This window comes from Tupaia chinensis, unplaced genomic scaffold (assembly GCF_000334495.1).
Source record: "Tupaia chinensis unplaced genomic scaffold, TupChi_1.0 Scaffold138407_1, whole genome shotgun sequence".
Taxonomy (NCBI): domain Eukaryota; kingdom Metazoa; phylum Chordata; class Mammalia; order Scandentia; family Tupaiidae; genus Tupaia; species Tupaia belangeri.
The window spans coordinates 1,665,592-1,691,311 of NW_006198305.1; the positions used below are offsets into that span (position 1 = coordinate 1,665,592).

Sequence of the window (25,720 nt, forward strand, 5' to 3'; positions counted from 1 at the left end):
TTGACCAAAAGAGACAGAGACAGAGTGAGAAAGCAAGCTGCCAGGTCTGGGACTAGAACTGTGGTCAGCCTTATGTGGGAGTTCAGCACCCCAATCAGCACATCACCTGCCAGCCCAAGAGAACTGTATTCTTCTGCATGCATGTCATTTAATTGCTGCGCTATGAGGCCAGCCCAAGGCCCAATAACTTTTTTTTTTGAATTTGCTATAGGGCATAACTGCTCACCATAGAGACAATAAGTGGCAGTGAGAAAGTATCCTCCATGGGGGTGGCCATGTAGCAACCCCTTCACTATTTGAGATTTGGGGCACACATGCACCTAGCATGTTTCTCAAGCTGCTGGGTCCAAGGTTCAGACTACACATTAGGCATGTGGCATCCAGCTGCTTTAACCACCACATCACCAGCTGGCCCAATTTTAGTATTTTTAAATTTGTTTTATGAACCCATGTTTAAACTGGATGAGAAAAATATTTTAAACTTTTCTTTGGTAACATAGCTGACTTGCCTATAACTGATTTCCTTCCTCTTCTCTCTCTTTCTTTTTTTTTTAAGAGAGGTTTTTGCTATAGGGGGGTGTGTGCTCGCCAGAAAGTCAGAGAGAGACAGAGAGACAGAAAGCGAGAAATCACCCCCCAGGGGGGATGGCCATGCCACAATCCCTTCTCCTCCATCCTTCTGACATATACTTAAATATTAGTTATTATTGATAACGTAAGTAAATGACTATCCCTGACCCCCCAGAATGTGGAATGAGTCTCGGTCACATAGTTCAGTCTCCTGCCGCCTTACATGCACACACCCTTGGATGGGCATCTACACAATGAACCTGTTTTTGACACATAGGTCAGGACCTAGACCGGATGTTCATTATCCTCATAAGTGAGCTTCCTGGAAAGACCTGTGTTAGTGCCATTGCATGACATTTTACAAATGGAGAAACAAGTTTATAGAGTGAATCAGCAAAGATATTAATATGCAGCAGAGGAGTTGGCCAGTGGAATCGTGGCTGGATCCCACATGGCCCACTGTGCAGTTAGAGTACGGGATTTTAAAAGCAATGGGGCAGGACTAACAGATGGCATAATGGTTACATCACTTGTCTCCCATGTAGTTGACCATGGTTCGAGTCCCTGACCTGGCAGCTTAAAACTCACACCAGGCATGTGAGCATGTGTGCCTGCATGCTTGAGATTCTGAGAGGAGAATGGAGGAGAAGGATTGTGTGTGGTGCGGCCATCACTTTCTGTCTGTCTCTCTGGAGAACATATGTGTGCTATAGCAAAAATCTCTCTGAAAAAAGGTTTCCTCAGTAACATATTTTTAAAATATTTTATTTAACTTTACTTGTTATTATTATTATTATTATTGAATTTGACCAGAGAGAGAGGAAAGTGAAAAAGGAAAGCCACTAGGTCTGGGACTCGAACTGCAGTTGGCCCTGTGGGAGTCCAGTGCCTCTAACCATCACACCACTAGGTCCAGTACTCAATACATTGTCGGCCATGTGGAAATCCACCAACTTAACCACCATGCTACCTTTTTTATTTTTAAAGAATTATTTTATTGGGACCAGCAGTTAGCGTAATGGCTATGTCGCTGAACTCCCATGTAGTCAACAGCAGTTCGAGTCTCGGACCTGGTGGCTTAAACTCACGCTGGGTGCATGTGCGTGTGTGCCCAAGATCCCGAGGGGAGAAAGGATTGCGGGGTGGCCATTCCCCCTGGGGGGTGATTTCTTGCTTTCTGTCTCGCTGTCTCTCTGTTTCTCTTTTTCTGGTGAGTACACGTACCCTATAGCAAAAACCTCTATAAAAAAAGAATGATTTTATTTAACCTCATTTATTTATATATATATATATTTTCAGTTTGACCAGAGAGGGGGACAGAGTGAGAGAGAGGGAGAGAAAGGGAAAGTGAGAAAGCAAGTTGCTAGGTCCAGGACTCTAACTGTGGTTAGCTGTGTGGTAATACAACGCCCGTAACCACCACACCACCTGCCGCCCCACAAGACTTTTTAGTTTTTAAAGTAAAGAAACTTTGTCATGATTTTTGAAATGGATACAATTTTATATGTATTCTAGGAGGTAATACAGATTTTCATTGAAGATAACTTAACCTTCAGTTTACCTGTCCAGTTCCGGCAATCAGTACTAAGAGAACTTTTTCAATACAACGCCCGTAACCACCACACCACCTGCCGCCCCACAAGACTTTTTAGTTTTTAAAGTAAAGAAACTTTGTCATGATTTTTGAAATGGATACAATTTTATATGTATTCTAGGAGGTAATACAGATTTTCATTGAAGATAACTTAACCTTCAGTTTACCTGTCCAGTTCCGGCAATCAGTACTAAGAGAACTTTTTCAGAAAGCTCAACAGGGGTAAGTTGAAAAATTAATTTCTTGATTTTTTTTTTTTTAAAGAATTATTTAACTTAAAATAACTTGACCAGAGAGGGAGAGAGGGTAGGGGGGAAGGAAAGAGAGAGAGAGAAAGCGAAAAAGTGAGAAAGCAAGCCACTAGGTCTGGGTCTTGAACTGTGTTTGGCCATGTGGGAGTCCAGTACCCTTAACCACCATGCCACCTGCCTGCCCCCATAGTTTCTTGATTTTTGATAAAGTAGCAAGTGCATTTTGGTTTATGAAAAACACTCCAAATTACCTATGAATTTGTGATATTACATTTACTTTTTAAAAATATTTATTTAATTTTATTTATCATGATCATTATTTTATAATTTGCTATAGGGAACACGTGCTCATCAGAGAGACATTGAGATAGAGAGGGAAGGCAAGAAAGCAGGCTGCCACATCTGGGACCACGCCACCTGCTGGCCCATCTTTCCTTATTTTTTTTTTCAAGAGTTTTTAAAGAGTTATTTTTTATTTAACTTCATTTATTTATTTTAATCTGACCAGAGAGAGACAGAGTGAGAGTGAGAGAGAAAGTGAGAAATCAAGCTGCCAGGTCAGCCATGTGGGAGTATAGCGCCCTTAACCACCACGCCACCTCCTGGCCCCTTTACTTTTTTTAATGCAAAGAAAATTAACATAGCCAGAAGGGCCACTCTAACGATATCTTTTTTTTGGGGGGGGAGAGGTTTTTGCTATAGCGCGTGTGCACTCACCTGAAAGACAGAGAGACAGAAAGCAAGAAATCACCCCCCGGGGGGATGACCACGCTGCAGTCCCTTCTTCTCCATACTCCTCTTGAGACCTTGCATGTACATGTACTCAGTGTGTTTAAGCCACCTGGTCCGGGACTCAAACCGCGGTCGACTACCAGCGACATAGCCATTTTGCCATCTACTGGTCCCAATCTGTTTTTATTTTCATTTTCATTTTTATTTAGAGTTTTTTTGCCTTAGCACACATGCATTTGACAGAGAGACAGAGAGAGACAGTGAGAAGGAAAGTGAGACATCACCAGCTAGGGAGGATGGTCACACCAGAGTGTCTGCTTCTTCATTTTCCCGCGATCTTGAGCATAGACACACACACATGTGTGCATGTGCCTGGCAAAATTTTCAAGCCACCAGTTCTGGGACATGAACCGTGGTCGGCCATGTGGGAGTAAGCAGCAATAATCATTACACCTCTGCTGGGCTCCATCTAATCTATTTTATTATTTTTTTTAGAGGTTTTCGCTATAGGGCGCATGCACTCGCCAGACAGAGAGAGACATAGAGACAGAAAGTGAGAAATCACCCCCCAGGGGGGATGGTCACGCCGCAATCCCTTCTCCTCCATTCTCCTCTCGGGATCTTGGGCACGCATGCACACGCGCCCGGCGTGAGTTCTAAGCCACCGGGTCTGGGACATGAACTGCAGTCGACTACGTGGGAATCCAGCGATATAGCCATTACGCTAACTGCTGGTTCCCACATCTAATCTATTTTTAAAATGCTTAGGATAGATAAGATACACCTAGCATAATTCCCTTTTAGTGTCTGATTTGTAACTAAATTGATAAATTCAAAACCTGTTCTGCTATTTTTCTTCTGTCTTGATATATATTATTAATAGTTTGAATGACTATCCTAAAATCTTACCTCTCAAGAATAAATGACTTGGGGACCAGCAGTTAGCGTAATGGCTATGTCGCTGGACTCCCACATAGTCGACCACGGCTCGAGTCCCAGACCCAGTGGCTTGAACTCATGCCAGGTGCGTGTGCGTGCGTGCCCAAGATCCCAAGAGGAGAATGGAGGAGAAAGGATTGCGGCGTGGCCATCCCCCCTGAGGAGTGATTTCTCACTTTCTGTCTCTCTGTCTCTCTCTGTCCTTCTGGCAAGCGCACATGCCCTATAGCAAAAACCTCTCCAAAAAAAAAAAAAAAAAAAGGATAAATGACTTGTTCTTGTGAGGTTAGGTTTATAGTAAATACCTTTTACTACCATAAAAATAACATTAGTGGATCTACTTTTGTACTCTACAGAAATGAAGCTCTAGATGAAGTCTGTTTTAAAGTCTGTTCCTGTAACACAGTCCGTGATATTTTGGAAGGTAGAACAGTTAGTGTTCAATTTAACCAGCTATTTCTTAGACCTAACAAAGAGAAAATAGACTTCCTTCTTGAGGTAAGACTTTTTTTCTTTTTTTGATTTATAATTCTGCTGTAAGCTTTCCAATGGCTTCTTAGTTGCCAAATCCAGGGCTCTCTTACTCTCTTTCTCTGTCTCTCTGGCGAGCACAGGCACCCTATAGCAAAAACTCTTTGGGAAAAAAACAAAAAAAAACAGTGTGTGAAGGTGGTGATTGACTGGGATCACATGTGTGCACCAGTGCACCTGGTTTTTAGAGCGGGTTGAGAATCAGATTTGGGCCTCTCATGTGACTTCAGCTGGTTGAGCACCAGCATCCAGTACATTGGGCTTAGATTTTTTTTTTTTTTTTAAGAATTATTCAAGTTTATTTATTATTTTTTATAAATTTGCTATAGGGCACATGTGCTTACCAGAGAAAGAGGAAAAGAAAGTGAAAAAGAAATAAGAATAAAATAGTGAGTAAGAATGAATAAGCAAGTCATCAGGTTTGGGACTCAAACCGTGGTTGGCCATGTGGAAGTCCAGCACCTTAACCACCACCCCACTTGCTGGCCCTGGACCTAGTTTTTTTTATATGGATACTTGAAAGTACCTTCTGCTTTGATATAGAGGTACAATTGAACATTCTAATAATTTTGTATCTGACATCTTTGCTATAAACTCTTAAAACATTTTGACTTATAAAGTCCTTATGTGTTTCTAAGTATATAGTCTTCGACTGTGAGCTTAGTTTTTATTTCTTTTTACTTGCTCGTATTGTGCCGACTGTGCCTCCAGTGTAATGTTCAGAGAAGGCGGCAATAGCGAACGTCCTGGTCTCATTCCCAGACTCTGGAGGAGCGTTTGCACTATTTCTCCATTTATAATGGAATCGTGTTTATTGTAGCTATTCCTTATTTGTTTAAGGGAACGTACCTTCTATCCTTAGTTCACTAAGGGTTCTTTTGTAAAATCATGGATAATTTTTGGATTTTATTTAATGCTTTTTCTATGTCTATTGAGATGATCACATCATTTTTTGACTTTTTTTTTTTTAAAGGTTTTTTTCCTTAGGGTGTGTGTTCTGGGAGCAGGGGGAGAGATAGACAGACAGAGATAAAGGGAAAGTGAAAAATCATCCCCCAAGAGGGATGGCCACACCACAGTCCCTCTCCATTCTACTCTCAGGATTTTGGGTACACACGCACATATGCCTGGCGTGATTTTGAAGCCACCGAGTCCAGGATGCAAACCATGGTAGACTATGTGGGAGTTCTACATTGTAATCACTATGCCATCTGCTGGTACCTCTCTTTTTGTTTTTTAAAGATTTATGAAATTTTATATAATAGTAGTAGTATTTTTAATTTGCTTTAGAGCATGTTTACTTACCAGAAAGAAAGGAATGGAAGGAGGAAGAGGGAAAGCAAGCTTCCAGGTCCAGGACCCAAACTGTAGTTGGCCATGTGGGAGTCCAGTTCCTTAACCACCATGCCATCTACTGACTCCAGTTTTTCTATTCTAATTTATTAATATAGTATAAAATACACTATTGTTACTTTTTTAATTTGCCAAGAGCTTGCAAGAGAAGATGAGGGACGGGGAAGGAGAGAGAGAGAGAAAGTGAGAAAGCACTGCCCTCATGCCTCCACCCCCACCCCTCCTGGTAGGGAGATGGCCACTCTGCAATCCCTTCTCCTCCGTTCTCTATTTGGGATTTGGGGCATGCACACATATGTGCCCAGTGGGTTTTTTCAGGTCACCAGGTCTGGGATGCAATCCTTACTGTTGGCCATGTGGGATCCAGCTGCCTCAACTACCACACTGCTGGCTGACCCTATTAATTGCTTTCAGATATTAAACTGTCTTTGTCTGTCTGGAATGAGCCCAACTAAGTCACAATATTCTTTTTAATAAGTATTGCTGAACTTTATTTGCAAGTGCTCTAAGATTCTATTACATTCCTTGTGAGATTGATTTTTAGTATTAGGGTCATGCTTGCCTTGTGAATAACCTGGAGCAAATATCTGTTAATATTTTATTGCCTGGAAGAGGTTGTATAAAAATGGCTTCATGGCTTCTATCAGTGTTGGGCAGAACTTAGCAATGAACAAATCCAGGGCTCTCTTACTCTCTTTCTCTGTCTCTCTGGCGAGCACAGGCACCCTATAGCAAAAACTCTTTGGGAAAAAAACAAAAAAAAACAGTGTGTGAAGGTGGTGATTGACTGGGATCACATGTGTGCACCAGTGCACCTGGTTTTTAGAGCGGGTTGAGAATCAGATTTGGGCCTCTCATGTGACTTCAGCTGGTTGAGCACCAGCATCCAGTACATTGGGCTTAGATTTTTTTTTTTTTTTAAGAATTATTCAAGTTTATTTATTATTTTTTATAAATTTGCTATAGGGCACATGTGCTTACCAGAGAAAGAGGAAAAGAAAGTGAAAAAGAAATAAGAATAAAATAGTGAGTAAGAATGAATAAGCAAGTCATCAGGTTTGGGACTCAAACCGTGGTTGGCCATGTGGAAGTCCAGCACCTTAACCACCACCCCACTTGCTGGCCCTGGACCTAGTTTTTTTTATATGGATACTTGAAAGTACCTTCTGCTTTGATATAGAGGTACAATTGAACATTCTAATAATTTTGTATCTGACATCTTTGCTATAAACTCTTAAAACATTTTGACTTATAAAGTCCTTATGTGTTTCTAAGTATATAGTCTTCGACTGTGAGCTTAGTTTTTATTTCTTTTTACTTGCTCGTATTGTGCCGACTGTGCCTCCAGTGTAATGTTCAGAGAAGGCGGCAATAGCGAACGTCCTGGTCTCATTCCCAGACTCTGGAGGAGCGTTTGCACTATTTCTCCATTTATAATGGAATCGTGTTTATTGTAGCTATTCCTTATTTGTTTAAGGGAACGTACCTTCTATCCTTAGTTCACTAAGGGTTCTTTTGTAAAATCATGGATAATTTTTGGATTTTATTTAATGCTTTTTCTATGTCTATTGAGATGATCACATCATTTTTTGACTTTTTTTTTTTTAAAGGTTTTTTTCCTTAGGGTGTGTGTTCTGGGAGCAGGGGGAGAGATAGACAGACAGAGATAAAGGGAAAGTGAAAAATCATCCCCCAAGAGGGATGGCCACACCACAGTCCCTCTCCATTCTACTCTCAGGATTTTGGGTACACACGCACATATGCCTGGCGTGATTTTGAAGCCACCGAGTCCAGGATGCAAACCATGGTAGACTATGTGGGAGTTCTACATTGTAATCACTATGCCATCTGCTGGTACCTCTCTTTTTGTTTTTTAAAGATTTATGAAATTTTATATAATAGTAGTAGTATTTTTAATTTGCTTTAGAGCATGTTTACTTACCAGAAAGAAAGGAATGGAAGGAGGAAGAGGGAAAGCAAGCTTCCAGGTCCAGGACCCAAACTGTAGTTGGCCATGTGGGAGTCCAGTTCCTTAACCACCATGCCATCTACTGACTCCAGTTTTTCTATTCTAATTTATTAATATAGTATAAAATACACTATTGTTACTTTTTTAATTTGCCAAGAGCTTGCAAGAGAAGATGAGGGACGGGGAAGGAGAGAGAGAGAGAAAGTGAGAAAGCACTGCCCTCATGCCTCCACCCCCACCCCTCCTGGTAGGGAGATGGCCACTCTGCAATCCCTTCTCCTCCGTTCTCTATTTGGGATTTGGGGCATGCACACATATGTGCCCAGTGGGTTTTTTCAGGTCACCAGGTCTGGGATGCAATCCTTACTGTTGGCCATGTGGGATCCAGCTGCCTCAACTACCACACTGCTGGCTGACCCTATTAATTGCTTTCAGATATTAAACTGTCTTTGTCTGTCTGGAATGAGCCCAACTAAGTCACAATATTCTTTTTAATAAGTATTGCTGAACTTTATTTGCAAGTGCTCTAAGATTCTATTACATTCCTTGTGAGATTGATTTTTAGTATTAGGGTCATGCTTGCCTTGTGAATAACCTGGAGCAAATATCTGTTAATATTTTATTGCCTGGAAGAGGTTGTATAAAAATGGCTTCATGGCTTCTATCAGTGTTGGGCAGAACTTAGCAATGAAGCCTGAGCCTAGAGATTTTTTCGATGGGAAGATTTTTGGCATTGCTTTAGTTTCACCAGTAGTAATAGAACTATTCTGTTTTTGTTTTTCTTAAGTTTGTTTTAAGAAGTTACTTTCTTTATTTTTGGGGAGGTGGGCATTTCTGCCATAAGGCTATATGCTTGCCAGAGACACCGAGAGAGAGAGAGAGAGAGAGTCAGAGAGTCAGAGAGTCAGAAAGCTAGAAATCACTCCCCAGGAGATAACTGAGCTACAATCTCTTCTCCTCCGTTCTCCTCTTGGAATTTTGGGCATGCATGCACGCCAGTGTGAGTTTTTAACTGCAGGTCCAGAACATGAATCATCATAGTGAACCCTGAGGAAGTCCGGTGCCTTAGCCATTATGCAGCCTGCTGGCCCAGAAGTTATTTTCTAAGAATTGACCTACTTCATCCAAATTTTTATGTTTGTTAGTATTAAAACTTAGTATCTTTTTAATGTTTACAACTTCTGTTGAGGGTCCACTAGCTCATTTTTTTAAAGAGTTATTTATTTTATTTATTATTATTTTAATTTACCAGAGAAAGAGAATGTGAGAGAAAGCAAGCTACCAGGTCCAGGACTCAAACTTAAGTCAGCTGTGTGGGAGTCCAGTGCCTTAACTACCACATCACTTGCTGGTCCCACTAATTTATTTTTTTAATTAAATAACTTTAAAAAAATAATTATTTAGTTAATTTTATTTATTATTGTTCTTCAGTTTGACCAGAGAAAAAGAGGGAGGGTGAGAAAGCAAGTCACCAGACCCAGGACTTGAACCATGATTGGCCCTGTGGGAGTCTGGCACCTTAATCATCATGCCACCAACCAGCCCCATAACTTGTTTTCTGTTGAGGTTTTTGCCTTAGGGTGCATGTGCTCGCCAGAGAGAGAGAAAAAGAGAGAGAGGAGGGAAAGTCAAAAATTCCCTGGGGGGCAGGGCATGCACACATACGTGCCTGGCATGCTTTTCAAGCCACTGGGTCTGGAACTTGAACCATGGTCAGCCATGTGGGAGTCCAATGACATCACCACTGTGCCATCTGCTAGCCCCATTAAGTAACTTCTTAGAAATTGAGAAATTCATATAACATGTGATCTGTTGTGTTTATCAGAAGTTAACAACGCTTAGTTCCCACGTGTTTAGTGACTCATGGACAATGTAACTTTGTATGTGAATAAATGATGCGTCAGAAAAGGACTCATGTATTAGTTACCATGATGATATCTTTTCTTTAAAGAATTTATTTATTTTTAATTTGACCATAGATGGACAGAGTGAGAGAGAAAGAGAAAGGGAAAGTGAGAAAGCAAGCCATTACATCTGAGACTTGAACCATGATCGACCAAGTGGGAGTCTAGCACCCTTAACCACCACACCACCTGCCAGCCACAAGTATAGTACTTTTTAACTACTGGATGTCTTTTTGTAACCATTTAATATGTACAGGCTGGGAGCCGGATGGTAGCACAGTGGTAGTGCAGTGTTCTGTGGGACTGATCTATAAGAGAGACAAGATAGACACCTTCGATGGGGTCTATATGCCATAGTCCTTCTTCCAGGCCTGCACCCAACTAGGGTCAGGGTAGGCATGCTCAGTGTGTTGAAGTAGACCTGGAACACGAACCCAGAACCTTCCCATAGGATCTCTAGCGCAACATAGCAGCACCCGTATGGTTGGCCCCATTGTTACTTTTTAAACCTTAATTACCTTCAGAACCATTGATTTTGTTCATTAGCTATTATCACTCATTCATTTTTATATTTAGTTTATTTTTCCATGAAGTCAGGGAGAACGGGGAGGGGGGCGGAAATCAGCCTTAATAGGGTCTTCACACTAGGGACCAGCAGTTAACGTAATGGCTGTGTTGCTGTACTCCCATGTAGTTGATTGCGGTTCGAATCCTGGACCTGGTGGCTTAAACTCATGCCAGGCACGTGTGCGTGAGTGCCCAGGATCCTGAGAGGAGAATGGAGGAGAAGGGATTGTGGCATGGCCATCCCCTCTGAGGGGTGATTTCTCGCTTTCTGTCTCTCTGTCTCTGTCTGTCTTTTTGGCGAGTGCACGTGCCCTGTAGCAAAAACCTCTCCAAAAAAAGAAAAAAAAGGGTCTTCACAACCTCAGCTCAAAAATGTGAACATGTGTGCTTGGCATGCACATGGGACATGAACTCAAGACATTTCCATGTACCTCAGCATCATGGAGCATTGCGCTACTTCTCTGCCACTGCAGCTGGCTAATTGCTCGTTCTTATTAACATTTCTTTTTTTAAAAAAAGAATTATTTTTATTTAACTTTATTTATTTATTTATGTTTAACTTGAACAGAGAGGGACAGAGCAAGAGCAAAAGAGAAAGTGAGAAAGCAAGCTACCAGGTCCAGAACTCGAACCGTGATCGGCTGTGTGGGAGTCCAGTGCCCTTCACCATGCCACCTGCCGGCCCCCTTATTAACTGTTAACTACTGAATCACTAAGTTTATCACTCTGTATAATTGCCAACATATTTCACAAATTCTGAGAGAGCTCTGTAGTGTGCTAACTAGACTGTTATTTACTGCATATAAATACAGCGGTTATTGAAATGCTCACATTCTAATCTCTCTTTAGAATATTGGGTTGTCAGAAAAGGTATGACACATTTTTGCATAGATAAAGTATGTCAGACTTTTCTGATAACCCAATAGATACTGTAACTTGGTCTCTTAAATTATTTAAGAAAGTCTATCATTGATACATGGTTGAAAGGAAAATTCAATGGTTTTAAAAATCTAAACTTTTCTAACTGTATAATTTACATTTTTAAAGTACTCATATTCAAATAAAAATCACTCGAATTCCTAGGTATGTTCACGATCAATAAATTTAGAAAAAGCTTCAGAGTCTTTGAAAGGAAACATGGCTGCTTTTCTCAAGTAAGTACTTTTTTTTGTTTGTTTCGTTTTTTAAACTTTGAACTTTTTTGTTTTTTAAACTTAGAGCCCTGTGAGAAAAGTATCTATTATCACTTACCTTTTTGCATTCATCCTGCATATCTTATAAGCAAGCAGTAACTAGTATTTAATAACCAGTTCTGGTTTAGTTAATATTTGTGTAACCACATGAGACTTTAGGATTATATACTAGATGATCTTTTTAATTTACTTTTTGGTATATTGTGGCATTTACATCACAATTTTACATAAGGACTAGAGAGAAATGAAAAAATATACTTTAGAGTAATATATAATTTAAGAAATGATGGTTAAATGGATTATTAATAAAAATTGATTGACATGATTGTTTTCCCCAAAACTAAATTATACACTTTTTTGTTTTATAATATTTCTTACTGATCTAGGAATGTGTGTCTGGGGTTGGAAGATCTGCAGTATGTTTTCATGATTTCTTCACATGAGCTTTTCATTACATTGTTGAAAGATGAAGAACGAAAACTACTTGTTGATCAGATGAGGAAGAGATCCCCTAGAGTAAATCTGTGCATTAAGCCTGTCACTTCATTTTATGATATCCCAGGTTAGCTCTCTAGTCTGCCAGCTAAATGTTGGCACATTTTTGCCCCTCTGTTCAAATTAACATTGAAATATATTTGAGGATTCCCTCTTACTTGTTTTGGATTATAATGTGTGTCAGTAATTTGATAGAAACTTACCTGTCTTCCATAGTCAGATTTCTGTAAAAGCAGTTGTAGTTAAGTGCTCGGACTCTGTTGAGCCTCTGGTTAATGAAGATTTAGGTCTAGATACATAAAAGATTTAAGTTGGAGAACTAGACTAAGGTAACTCTGGTAATGTGTCCTTGGAGGTAAAAAAACAAGAATTGGGGTGGAGTGGTAAGGGATGCTGGCACCAAAAAGCAAAGGTACACCCTATGGTTCAGCCTGTATCACTGTGCTCCTATCTGCTGGCTAAGCCTTTAGCAGTTTTGCCATTTTTGCCTTAAAATAATTTGATAATTTTCTTCTGTTTTTGTTTTTGTTGATATATTTAAGTAAGAAATACAGTGCTGTTCATTCATAAGACACATAAGCTTCAAAACTTAATGTAGACGAGACAGGATTCCTTTGGTTTCTCAAAAACAAAATCGTAGCTGCTTTGGGTCTCACTAGATTTGAAGTTGTTGAATGTTCAGTTGTAAAGGAATAGAGTAGAATCGGGGCCAGCAGGTAGCATAATGGTTAAGGCACTGGGACTCCCACATGGCTGACTGCTATTTAAGTCCTGCACTTGGTGGAGACTTTAAACTCATGCTGGGCATGTGTATGTGTGCCCCAAATCCCAAGAGGAGAATTGAGGAGAAGGGATTGTAATGTCACTCCCCCGAGGGAGTAACTTCCTAATTTCTCTCTCTGTCTTTGGTGAGCACCAAATAAAATAAATTAACACATGTACAATTCTGGAAATACATTATTAAAAATTATAGATGAGCTGTAATTAGAGATTTTAATGATCATCTTTGGTTTTCTGGGAAAGGAATGCCTCTATCTTTTATTTTTTTTTTAGGTTTTTGCCATAGAGTACATGTGCTCAGCAGAGAGAGACAGAGACAGTGAGAGGGAAAGTGAGAAATCAACCCCCAGGGAGATGATTTGCTCTATAATCTGTTCTCCATTCTTCTCCTGGGATCTTGGGCACAACTGCTCTATAATCTCTTCTCCATTCTTCTCCTGGGATCTTGGGCACACACGCATACGCCTGGTGATTTTCAAGCCACACCTGGTCCAGGACTCGAACTGCTGTCTGCCATATGGGAGCCCCATGCCTTAACCACCAAGCCAATTCTGGCTCCAGAATGAACATTTCATACATGCTTTTGTTTTTGTTTTTGTTTTTTGTTTTGAGAGGTTGTTGCTATAGGGTGCGTGTGCTCGCCAGACAGACAGAGAGTCAAAAAGCGAGAAATCACCCCCCAGGGGGGATGGCCACGCCGCAATCCCTACTCCTCCATTCTCCTCTTGGGATCTTGGACATGCACGCACACGCGCCCAGCATGAGTTAAAGCCACTGTGTCTGGGACACGAACCACGGCCGACTACATGGGAGTCCAGCGACATAGCCATTACGCTAACTGCTGGTCCCCATACATGCTTTTGTTAATACATTATGTGTACAAATAGGAATCTGTGTGCTTAATTTTTTATTCAACATAGTTCCCATGAACTAGTTTTTGTCTTTTACATTTGTTTATAGTTTTATTATTTTTTAGGTGTATTCATTTATTAAATGCAGTTAATAATACAAATTGTGTTAGGTTTTCTATATGAGGATAAAGTTATATAATTTACGCTATGTTTGAGAAATTAGTTCTAAAAATCGTGGCTGTTTTTAACTCATAAATATAGTAGAAACACAGTTTCTCTAAATTTGTCATTTTTATATTTATGCCTTTAAATGCTTACATATACAGTTGAACTAAATCATTATCAAAATGGAAATCTTCTCTTTCTGTTTTAGCCTCAGCAAGTGTCAACATTGGCCAGTTGGAGCATCAGCTTATATTGTCAGTGGACCCCTGGAGGATTCGACAGATTTTAATTGAATTGCATGGTATGACTTCAGAGCGCCAATTCTGGACAGTGTCTAATAAGGTAAGACTATACAGTCGGCTATATGGAATCTCGCTTTCTTAGCCACTAAGGCTGTGGATCTGGCCCATATGAATGATTTGTGTGTCTGTGATCAAAGATTATTCAAAGATTTTTACGTAAATTTGACTTTCTCTATGTGTGTGTATTTTTATTTCTTCCAGTGGGAAGTTCCTTCTGTGTATAGTGGTGTTATACTGGGAATTAAAGATAATTTAACAAGAGATTTGGTTTACATTCTGATGGCCAAAGGTTTACACTGCAGTACTGTTAAGGTGAGTAACAGTGTGTGTCAAACACTTGTTGAGAATGTGCTTTAATAATTGTAGCAGGAAGCCAGAAATCAGAACCTGTTATCTTTTCTTTTTTTGAGAGGTTTTCGCTATAGGGCACGTGTGCTCGCCAGACAGAGAGAGACAGAGAGACAGAAAGTGAGAAATCACCCCCTAGAGGGGATGGTCATGCTGCAATCCCTTCTCCTCCATTCTCCTCTTGGGATCTTGGGCACGCACGCACATGCGCCCGGCGTGAGTTTTAAGCCACCGGGTCTGGGACTTGAACCGCAGTCGACTACGTGGGAGTCCAGCGACATAGCCATTACACTAACTGCTGGTTCCCCCTGTTACCTTTTCTTGATCTTAAAATCATATTCAGAGGCCTAAAAGAATATTCTGAGAGATGTTTTGGTATGTTCTTTTTCCTTTACCCTTAAAATTATACCAAAATGGTCTTTGAAAAACAATATGTAGTATCATTTTTTTCTTTCCTTCACTGGGCTCCCATGTAGTCGACCATGGTTTAAGTCCCAGACCCGGTGGCTTAAGCTCACGCCAGGTGCATGTGTGTGCATGCCCAAGATCCCGGGAGGAGAAGGGATTGTGGAGTGACCATCCTCCCAGGGAGTGATTTCTCGCTTTCTGTCTGTCTTTCTGGAGAGTGCACACACCCTATAGCAAAAATCTCTCAAAAAAAAAAAAAAAATTGATACAGGGGGACAGCTGGTGGTGTGGTAGTAAAGATGGCTGAATCTCACATTGCTAACTGGGCAGTTCAAATCTTGGAGCCTGCGGGTTGAAAAAAACATGCTGAGCATGTATGCATTCATGCTCAAAATCCCAAGAGAAGAATGGAGGAAGAGAAAGGGATTGAGGTGTGGCCATCCCCCTAGAGAGTGCTTTCTGAACTTCTCTCTCTTTTGCTGTCTGGCAAGTGCATATACCCTATCACAAACTAAAATATATAAATCCCGTCTAATCTAAAAAAAAATGATCCAGGAAAGTAAAACTTTAATGTAAGAGGTTTTAATATTGAAATGATTAAAGAATCTTTTGAAGATAATGCTCTAGACCAGTGGTTCTACAAGTATGGCCTCTATACCAGCAGCATCTGTAACATTTGGGAATTTGTTAAGATTGTTGGGCCCTGCCCTAGACATCAGTCAGAAACTCATATGATGGGGCTTAACATCATCCTGTCTCAATAAACCTCTGAGGTCATTTGGATGCCTGCTAAAGTTTGAGAACTGCTCTAGACCAGCACTGTCTAATGGAAATATAGTAAATCACTGTATGTGATTTACAGTTTTTGTAGTAGCTACATTTTGAAAGTACAGAAAAGGTGAAGTTAATTTTAATGCTGTATTTTATTGAATGCAGTATATTTAAACTATCACTTCAACATGTAATCAGTATAACAAATTATTGAGATATTTTCTGGTTTTTTCTTTTTTTTTTTTTTTTTTTTCAGTTTGTGTGCTAAGTCTTCAAATCCAATGAATATTTATCCTTGCAACACCTCTTTATTTGGGCTGGTCATATTCCACATGCTTGTATCTAGTGCTGCCATCTTGGGCCATGCATCACTAGAGAATTCTGTCATTGAACAGGTTATATTAGAAAGCAGGTATCCAACAGCTTTTCTCTTTCCGTCTTTTTTTTTTTTTTTCAATAGAGAGAAAGCACCCCCTACTGGGAATGGTCATACCACAATCCCTCTCCATTTCTCCCTCTGTTGGCTCCTGGATTTTTTTCTTTAATTATAATATAATTTTATGATGATGATGATGATGATGTATGCTCACAGAGAGAGAGAAAGAAAGAAAGCTGCTATGTCTGGCACTTAAATCATGTTCAGCCACGCGAGAGTCTAGCACCTTAACCACCATGCTACCCCCTGTCCCCAGGCCCTGGATTTTTTAATGATGCAAGAATTAAATATTTATTTGAATAAATTAAAACAGAGACAGTAAATAAAAAGATAATCTACACTCACTCCCCAAGATAAAAGTTAATTAATCCTTCTCTTTGTTTTATACTCTGAAAGCATACATTGTTTGATTCCGTAAGTAAGGTGACCCATGCTGTTCTGATATTTCTTTTTTTAGGACTTTTCCCATGCTAAACAGCTGTTTGCTGCTTGTTTGGAGTTGGTAACAGAGTTCTCACCAAAACTTCGTCAGGTCATGCTGAATGAAATGCTGCTTTTGGATATTCATACGCATGAAGCCGGAACAGGGCAATCAGGAGAGAGACCTCCTACTGACCTCATTAGTAGGGTACGAGGATATCTGGAAATGAGGCTTCCCGGTAAGACTGTTTCACAACGCTAGGTTTTTAAAGTTCAGTACTCAAATAATTTTGGGGTGAAATTTTAAAAAAACATTTATTTGACTTTTTGCCATCTTTAAAAGTGTTATTTTTCTCCTTAAACAGAATTCAAATTTGTACTTCTTTTGCCAACAATGGGAAAAATGAAGGAAACTTCATTTCTTAAGATTTTTGTGACAGAGTACCATAAACTGAATGATTTCAAACAACAGAAATTTCTTCTTGTGGTTCTGGAGGCTAGATGTCTAAACTCAGGTGTCTGTGGGCCAAACTCCTTCCCAAGGCTCTAGGGACCAGTCCTCTTTTGCTTCTTCCTAGCTTCTTGTGACTGCCTGCAGTCCTTGGCTTTTCTGGTCTTAGAGCTGCATTGCTCCAGTCTTGGCATCTGTCTTCACATGGCCTTCCTGCTGTGTGTCTATTTCTTCTCTCCTTGTAAGGGCACCACCAGTCATTGCATTTAGGGGCTGCCCTGATACAATAGGACCTCACCTTAACTCTGATTATTACATTTGCATAGACCCAGTTTACCAAAAAGCCCACATTCTGAGGTTCCAGGTAGACATGAAATTTTGGGGAGATACTGCTAAATACACTACAGAAACTATGTTGCAATACTCTATCAAAAGGATCAGAATGTTCTCGAGTGTGTAGGATGAGTGTGTAGGATGAAAGATTATTTCCTCATCATTGCATAAAATGTCTTCAAACTAGGTGGCCAGTGGGCCAGAAGTCACTTGTGACCACCCTAGAAACAGATCTTGTGTGTCCATTTACAATTGTAAATATCTTATTGTGGAAAGAAAACATATAAATGATTGTGTTTGTCTTTCTTAGTTAAAACAATTTCTTAATCTTTTTTTTTTTTTATTTTTTGGAGAGGTTTTTGCTATAGGGCACGTGCGCTTGCCAGCCAGACAGAGACAGAGAGACAGAAAGCGAGAAATCACCCCCCAGGGGGGATGGTCACGCCGCAATCCCTTCTCCTCCATTCTCCTCTTGGGATCTTGGACACGCACGCACATGCACCCGGCGTGAGTTTTAAGCCACCAGGTCTGGGACGCGAACCGCGGTCGACTACATGGGAGTCCAATGACATAGCCATTACGTTAACTGCTGACCCCCAACAATTTCTTAATCTTACATATTTTAATAAGAATAGCTGGAACAACTAAGTCATTTAATACCATCAGCAGTAAAATTGAGTTGGTAAAGGAAGGTGTTAATAATGTACCAAAACAGGGACCAGCAGTTGGCATAATGGTTACATTGCTGGACTCTCACATAGTCCACCGTGGCCCAGAACCAGCAACTTAAAACTCAACTTGGGTGTGTGCATGCGTGTCCAAGATCCCAAGAGGAGAATGGAGGGAGAAGGAATTGTGGGCATGACCACCCCTCTCCCTACCTCCTGGGGGATGATTTCTCGCTTTCTGTCTCTCTGTTTCTCCGGTGAGCATATGCCCCAAAGCAAAAAAAAATCTCTCTCAAAAAAGGGAGGGAGGGTACCAGCAGGTGGCATGGTGGTTGAGGGTGCTGGACTGTCACATGGCCGACCGAGGTTTGAGTCCCAGACCTGCTATCTTGCTTTATGTCTCTTTCTCTGGTCAAATTTAAATAAATAAAGGAAGAAGGAAGAAATAGATAAATATAAATAGATACATAAATAAATAAAGTGAAATAAAATAATTCTTTTTAAAAAAGATTTAAAAATGTAATAAAATAACATGCCAAAACAAACTAACTGCTGGCTTTCTGGGGTCTGATAGATTAATTTATTACATTCTAATTTCCAGCAGGGGCATGTGGTTATAAATCACAGCTTTTTAGCACTCTATAGATGTAATTCCTTTGAAACTTAATGTGACAGCATCCTTTAATATCAGTCTTTATAAAAATTGATCTAATAATATTCCAGCACTAAATATTGATGAAATATAGGCTATACATTAATTATTCTAAGACCACTTATGTAGGATCGCTTTCTGTTCACACATATGTCCTGGTTATCTTGCATATTTTCAGCAGAATTGAATGTTAGGCTTACTCTGGCCATTAAAGCACGTGACCCATTCTGCACTTACTTTTTTTCCCCCTAAATTTTTGTGATAGGGCATGTGTGCTCACTGAAAAGAGACAGAGAGAGGGAAAGTGAGAAATGCCCCCCAGGGAGGATGGCCACATGGCAGTCCCTTCTCTTTCATTCTCCTGTTGGGATTCTGGTCACACACGCACACACATCCAGTGTAATTTTCAAGCCACCAGGTCTGGGACTTGAACTGCGATCAACCATGTGGGGAGTCCAGTGCCTGTGTTACCATACCAGCTGTTCAACTCCCCCCCCCTTTTAGAAAACAAAAAGGATTATTTTATGTTATTTTATTTATTATCATCATTATTATTTGTTTAATTTGACCAGAGACCGACAGAGAGAGAAAAAGGGAAAGTAGGGAGGCAAGCCTCCAGGTCCGGAACTAGAACCATGGTTGGCCATGTGGGCGCTTCAACTACCATGCCACCTGCTGGCCCCACCTCTTTATTTTTTAAATGATTGTGTGCATACCAGAGAGGAAGCTAAGCATCCTCAGTAAGGTCTGGTCATGCCAGTATCCCTCCAGATCTTGAGCATATTTGTGTGCATGCCCAGTATGTTTTGGGTCAGGGACCTAAACCCAAGGTTGGCCATGTGGCTTTGCAGACCAGCTCGCTACTGAATGTATATTGAAGGTGCTTAAAGGGATGTGTACTTCCTTAATCACTACTTGCCAGGCTGTATCAGTATCCCACCCTGTGGATTCTTATTCTCCTTTAAAAATCATTCCTGTACTGAGCCAGTATTATTATTTTATTTTATTTTAATTAATTAATTAATTTATTTATTTATTTATTGGAGTGGTTTTTGTTATAGGATGCGTGCACTCTCCAAAAAGACAGAGACAGAGAGACAGAAGGCGAGAAATCACCCCCTGGGGGGGATGGCCACACCGCAGTCCCTTCTCCTCCATTCTCAGGATCTTGGGCACACACACAGATGCGCTTGGCGTAAGTTTAAGCCACGGGGTCTGAGACTTGAGCCGCAGTCAACTACATGGGAGCCCTGCAACATAGCCATTACACTAAACTACTGGTCCCAAATATAAATTAAATAGCCATAGAAGGACTTTAGAAAGACTAGAAAATATAGGTTTTTGTTTTGTTTTGTTTTGTTTTTGTTTTTTTTTTTTGGAGAGATTTTCACTGTAGGGCGCGTGCGCTCGCCAGACAGACAGAGAGAGACATAGAGACAGAAAGCGAGAAATCACCCCCCAGGGGGGATAGTCACGCCGCAATCCCTTCTCCTCCATTCTCCTCTCGGGATCTTGGGCACGCACGCACACGCGCCTGGCATGAGTTTTAAGCCACCGGGTCCGGGACACGAACCGCGGTCGACTACGTGGGAGTCCAGAGACATAGCCATTACGCTAACTGCTGGTTCCCTGAAAATATAGGTTTTTTCAAAAGAGTTTAAGAAATGTCCATTTTGGGCCAGCTGGTGGCTTGGAGGGTAAGGCAACTGAATACCATGTGGTCATCTTTGTGCTTCAAGTCCTGGACCCAGTAGATTGAAAAAAATGACAGGTATAGGGAACCAGCAGTTAGCGTAATGGCTATGTCGCTGGACTCCCACGTAGTTGACTGTGGTTCGCGTCCCGGACCCGGTGGCTTAAAACTCACGCTGGGTGAGTGTGCATGCGTGCCCAAGATCCCTAAAGGAGAATGGAGGAGAAGGGATTGCGGCGTGACTATCCCCCCTGGGGGGTGATTTCTCGCTTTCTGTCTCTATGTCTCTCTCTGTCTGTCTGGCGAGCGCACGTGCCCTATAGCGAAAAAAACCTCTCCAAAAAAAAAAAGACAGGTATATATATGTGTGCGTGCAAAGAAAAAAACCTTAGGGGAGAATGGAGCAGAAAGGATTGTGGCATGGCCATCCACCAGGGGGAGGACTTCTCACATTCCCTCTCTGTCTCTTTCTGGTAAAGGCACATGCCTTGTAGGAAAGACTTAAAAACAGACAAAAAAACTCCCTCTTACCATGGTTATTTAGGATTTATTATAATTTCTTTTCTTTTTCCTGAAGTACATTAAAACCTGATATTACATACTTTGAGCTACTTAAGTTTAAAACATTAGATTTAATAATTATGTAAAAGGAAACAATGTTCAAGGCCAGCAGGTGGCATGGTGGTTAAGGTGTTGGACTACCACATGTGCAACTGAGGTTCAAGTCTCAGACCCAGAGATTTGAAACCTCACACTGGGCACATGTGTGTGTGTGCCCCAAATCCCATGAGGAGAATGTAGGAAAAGGGATTGCCGTGTGGCCATCCTCCCTGGGGAGTGATTTTTCACTTTTTCTCTTTGTCAGTGGCAAGTACACATGCCCTATAGCAAATAATCTCTCAAAAAAAAAAAAAAGTTGGAAATAGTTTAGAAGCTTTAAACTTTCTAGAGAAAAGTATCAAATGCTAGTTTAAAATTTTTTTATCTATAGCTTTCGTTTTTAATTGATTCAACTAGAATCTGAGCAGATACTTGGTTTGTTCTTATTTTAATGTAATGATAATGCCAACTATTTCCTTGCTTGCTTTTAGATATTCCTCTTCGTCAAGTTATAGCTGAGGAGTGTGTTGCTTTTATGTTAAACTGGAGAGAGAATGAATACCTAATGCTGCAAGTTCCTGCGTTTCTGCTTCAGAGTAATCCGTATGTAAAGGTAAAGTTTACTTGCTATCATTGGAATGTTTTTTGTTTTTTGTTTTTTAAAAAGATTTTTTGCTGTAGAACAGGTGCACTTCTAGAGAAAGAGACAGACACAGTACAGTGAGAGGGAAAATGAGAAATCACCCTCTAGGGGCAATGGCCATGCCGCAGTCCCTTCTCCATTCTCCTCAGAATCTTGCGCATGCATGCACACGTACTGAGCCTGAGTTTTAAGCCACTGAGGCCGGGGCTTGAACTGCAGTTGACTATGTGGGAGTCTAGCAATGGAACCGTTACACCAGCTACTGGTCTCTGCACTTTTTAACATGGGCTCATACATACATACATATATATATATATTTTTTAATTATTTTATTATTTATTTATTTTTAAATTTGACCAGAGAAAGAGAGGAAGCAAGCTGCTATGTCTGGATCTTGAACTGCGGTCAGCCATGTGGGAGTCCAATGCCTGAACCACCACACTGTTTTCCAGTCCCAGGATCATACAAACATTTGGCAACCTTTTTTTTCTTCCTAGTCACATTCTTCTTTCTATGGTCTCACTTTTGTTCTTAATAGACTATACTTGTTCTGAAACAAACATTTATATGGTAAGATTATTGAGAATCTCCTTCCTCTTCCTGATTCTGATCTGTCAGTAGATAATGTGTCCTAAATTCCTCAGAGGCTGTGCTAAATGTACATTATAAGACAGTGTTTGGTAAAACTGGACAATTATCCATCTTTAGTGTGTCTTAATAATAGAACTATCAGGGCCAGCAGGTGGCATGGTGGTTAAGGCGCTGGACTATCACCTTGCAGACAATGGTTCAAGTCCCAGACCTGGTGGCTTGCTTTCTCACTTTCCCTTTCTTTCTCTTTCTGTCTCTCTTTGTTCAAATTTTAAAAATAAAAATAATGGGACCAGCAGGTGGCATAGTAGTTAAGGCACTAGACTCACACATAGTCAGCTGTGGCTCGAGTCTGGATCTGGTAGCCTGAAACTCATGCCAGGCTCATGTGCACGCATGCCCCAAATCCCGAGAGGAGACTGGAGAAGGAATTGTGGCATGGCTATGCCCCCGGGGGATGACTTTTCACTTTCTGATTGTCTCTGTGACTGGCAAGCGTATATACCCTATAGCAAAAAATAATAGTAATAAAACCTTAAAAAAAAAAAAAGAGTAAAATAATTCTTTTTAAAAAGAGAACTATCATATATGACATTCCAGATGATTTTTGTGTGTTATCTGTTTGTTTTTCGTTTTTTATATTATAGCTTGGACAGCTGTTAGCAGCTACATGCAAAGAACTTCCAGGTCCTAAAGAAAGTCGACGCACAGCTAAAGACCTCTGGGAAGTGGTTGTCCAGATCTGTAGTGTGTCCAGTCAGCACAAACGCGGAAATGATGGCAGAGTTAGTTTAATAAAGCAGAGGGAGTCTACATTAGGTATAATGTATCGGTATGTTTATGTCAGTTCTATATTTTAGTTTTTGTTATTTAGATTATTTATGCTATTTTAAGAATGTCTACTTTGGGGACAAGCTGGTATTGTGGTGGTTATGATGGCTGGATCCCGATGGCTGATGCACAGTCCCAGACCTAGTAGCTTGAAAAATATGCTGAGCATGTGTGTGTGCATGGTCAAAATCCCAGAAAGAGAAATGAAGAAGGGATTGAGGCTTGTCCATTCGCCATGGGAAATGCTTTCTCACTTTCCCTCTCTCTCTGATGAGCATGTATGTCCTCTAGCAAAGAAAAAAAAAGAATGTCTACTTTTAGCCTGTGTTATTGTAATGTGAACAATCTTAAAAATTCTGTCATGGGGGGATCAGCAGTTAGTGTAATGGCTATATCGCTGGACTCCCATGTAGTTGACCACAGTTCGAGTTCTGGATCTGGTGGCTTAAACTCACACCGGGCGCATGTGCGTGCGTGCCCAAGATCCCGAGAGGAGAATGGAGGAGAAGGGGTTGTGGCGTGGCTATCCCCCCAGGGGGTGATTTCTCGCTTTCTGTCTCTCTGTCTCTGTCTTTCTGGCAAGTGTACGTGACCTATAGTAAAAACCTCTAAAAAAAAGTTCTGTGATGGCATATTTCTAATGGCCCTGTCTCAAGACTTACCTTTTATTTAAAGAGAGAATTTTTTACTGTATGGCATGTGTGCTTACCAGAGAGTCAGAGACAGAAAAACAGAAAGCAAGAAATCACCCCGCCGGAAGAATGGCCACACTGCAATCCCTTCTTCATTCTCCTTTTGGGATTTTGGGCATACACAGACATGTGCCCAGCATGAGTTTTAAGCCACTGGGTCCAGGACTTAAACTGTGGTTGACTGTGTGGGAGTCCAGCAACACAACCATTATGCCATCTTCTGGTCCTGTGTTTATGGTATTTTAAGAGATTGCTAATCATTTTATCAACTAGAATTAAAAATTAATAATGCCTGGGGCCAGCAGATGGCGTGGTGGTTAAGGCACTAGATTCCCACGTGGCTGACCGTGCTTTGAGTTCCAAACTGGGTTCAAGTACCTGGGCACCTTGAAAATCTCTCTGGGTGCATGTGCTTGTATACCCCAAATCCTGAGAACAGAATGGAGAAGGGATTGTAGTGTGACCATCCCCTGTTGAGGACAATTTCTCACTTTCCTTCTGTCTCTCTCTGGCAAGTGCACACACCACATGGGAAAAACATAAAATTAAATAAATAAATAAATGAATAAAAATTAAGAAAACCAGTAATATCTAAGGTTAGATAGTACTGATGGCTTCACCTGTGAATTAAACAAAGAAGAAGTGTTTTTAGGTTAGTATGATAAGAGAATTTTATTTTGTTTTTTATACATGTAGTATTAGAGAGTTAAGAATATGGGACCAGCAGTTGATGTAATGGCTATGTTGCTGGACTCCCATGTAGCCAACCATGGTTTGAGTCCTGAACCTGGTGGTTTAAACTCATGCCGGGTGTGCGTGCGTGCGTGCCCAAGAACCAGAGAGGAGAAGGGATTGCAACGTGGCCATCCCCCCGGGGGGGTGATTTCTCGCTTTCCGTCTCTCTCTGTCTTTCTGGCTAGCGTACTCGCCCTATGGCAAACACCTCTCCAAAAAAAAAAAAAAAGAAAAAAGAAAAAGAATAAACCTTTACTGGGACCAGCAGATAATGTAATTGTTATGCCACTGGACTGCCATGTAGTCAGTCAACTGTAGTTCAAGCCCTAGACCCAGCAGCTTGAAACTCACACCAGGTGCATGTATGTGAGTGCCCAAAGTTCAGAGAGAAGAATGGAGGAGAAGGAATTGCAGCATGGTCATCCCTCCAAGAGGGTAATTTCTCGCTTTCTATCTGTCTGTCTCTCTGGTGCATGCACATGCATTATAGCAAAATTATTTTTCAAAAAAAAAAAGACCTTCACATAAATTTACTTTCTTGATTTTATTTTTAATTTCTGATATTAAAGTATGGGTATAAAATTTTTTGTTTTTGTAGGAGCGAATTGCTTTCTTTTATCAAAAAGTTAAGGGTAAGTTTTATTAAAAATTAATTACTATTCCTGATTTTTGTAGAATATGACCCAAAACTATTGACTGCTTCAAATGCTGATTAAATTATTAAAGTGACCTGTTATGGTGCTTACATTTAATGATCATCGTTGGGAGTGAGATAATCTAAATAGAGATGTCTATTGTACTTCTCCTTGTTTTTGTGAATGGAACATGTATTTTTTTAATTGTGCAGAAGTCTCCATATTAGGACTAGATGTATGAAGCCTAGCTTTAGTTTTTGTTTGATAGCATGCATACTGTGCTTAAGTACTGAAAATAACCTAGATTTCATCTTTTAAAAATTATTTTAAAGAATAATTAAAAATGGAGTTGATCTTTATTATGCTAAACTAAATTAGATAGTAAACCTCAAAAAGATGTAAAGGTCTTTTGAAAGAATATACTTGATGCCTCTGAGGTTGAAAGAAAAATGTTAAAAATTATTTAAGGATTCTGTTTTCCTTCTCATAGGAACCATTGGTTTTGACTATTATTTTATCACTTTTTGTGAAACTTCACAATGTTCGGGTAAGTATTTCATAATTTAATTTTTAAAAAAATTAGGAAAAAGTTGCATTTTAAATTATGATCTTTTTTT

The 25,720-nt window shown here is 40.3% G+C and overlaps 1 protein-coding gene across 1 annotated transcript in view; it reads left to right on the plus strand.

Annotated features, from left to right (window-relative positions):
- INTS8 (integrator complex subunit 8) overlaps positions 1–25,720 on the plus strand; it is a 76,133-nt gene that overhangs the window by 31,420 nt on the left and 18,993 nt on the right. Inside the window, exons 11-21 of the mRNA XM_014592735.2 lie at positions 2,286–2,386; positions 4,443–4,584; positions 11,494–11,564; positions 11,990–12,165; positions 14,103–14,236; positions 14,398–14,508; positions 16,617–16,818; positions 21,468–21,589; positions 22,858–23,042; positions 25,067–25,100; positions 25,594–25,650. Coding sequence (XP_014448221.2) covers positions 2,286–2,386; positions 4,443–4,584; positions 11,494–11,564; positions 11,990–12,165; positions 14,103–14,236; positions 14,398–14,508; positions 16,617–16,818; positions 21,468–21,589; positions 22,858–23,042; positions 25,067–25,100; positions 25,594–25,650 — 1,335 coding nt within the window. The remainder of the gene's footprint in view (positions 1–2,285; positions 2,387–4,442; positions 4,585–11,493; positions 11,565–11,989; positions 12,166–14,102; positions 14,237–14,397; positions 14,509–16,616; positions 16,819–21,467; positions 21,590–22,857; positions 23,043–25,066; positions 25,101–25,593; positions 25,651–25,720) is intronic.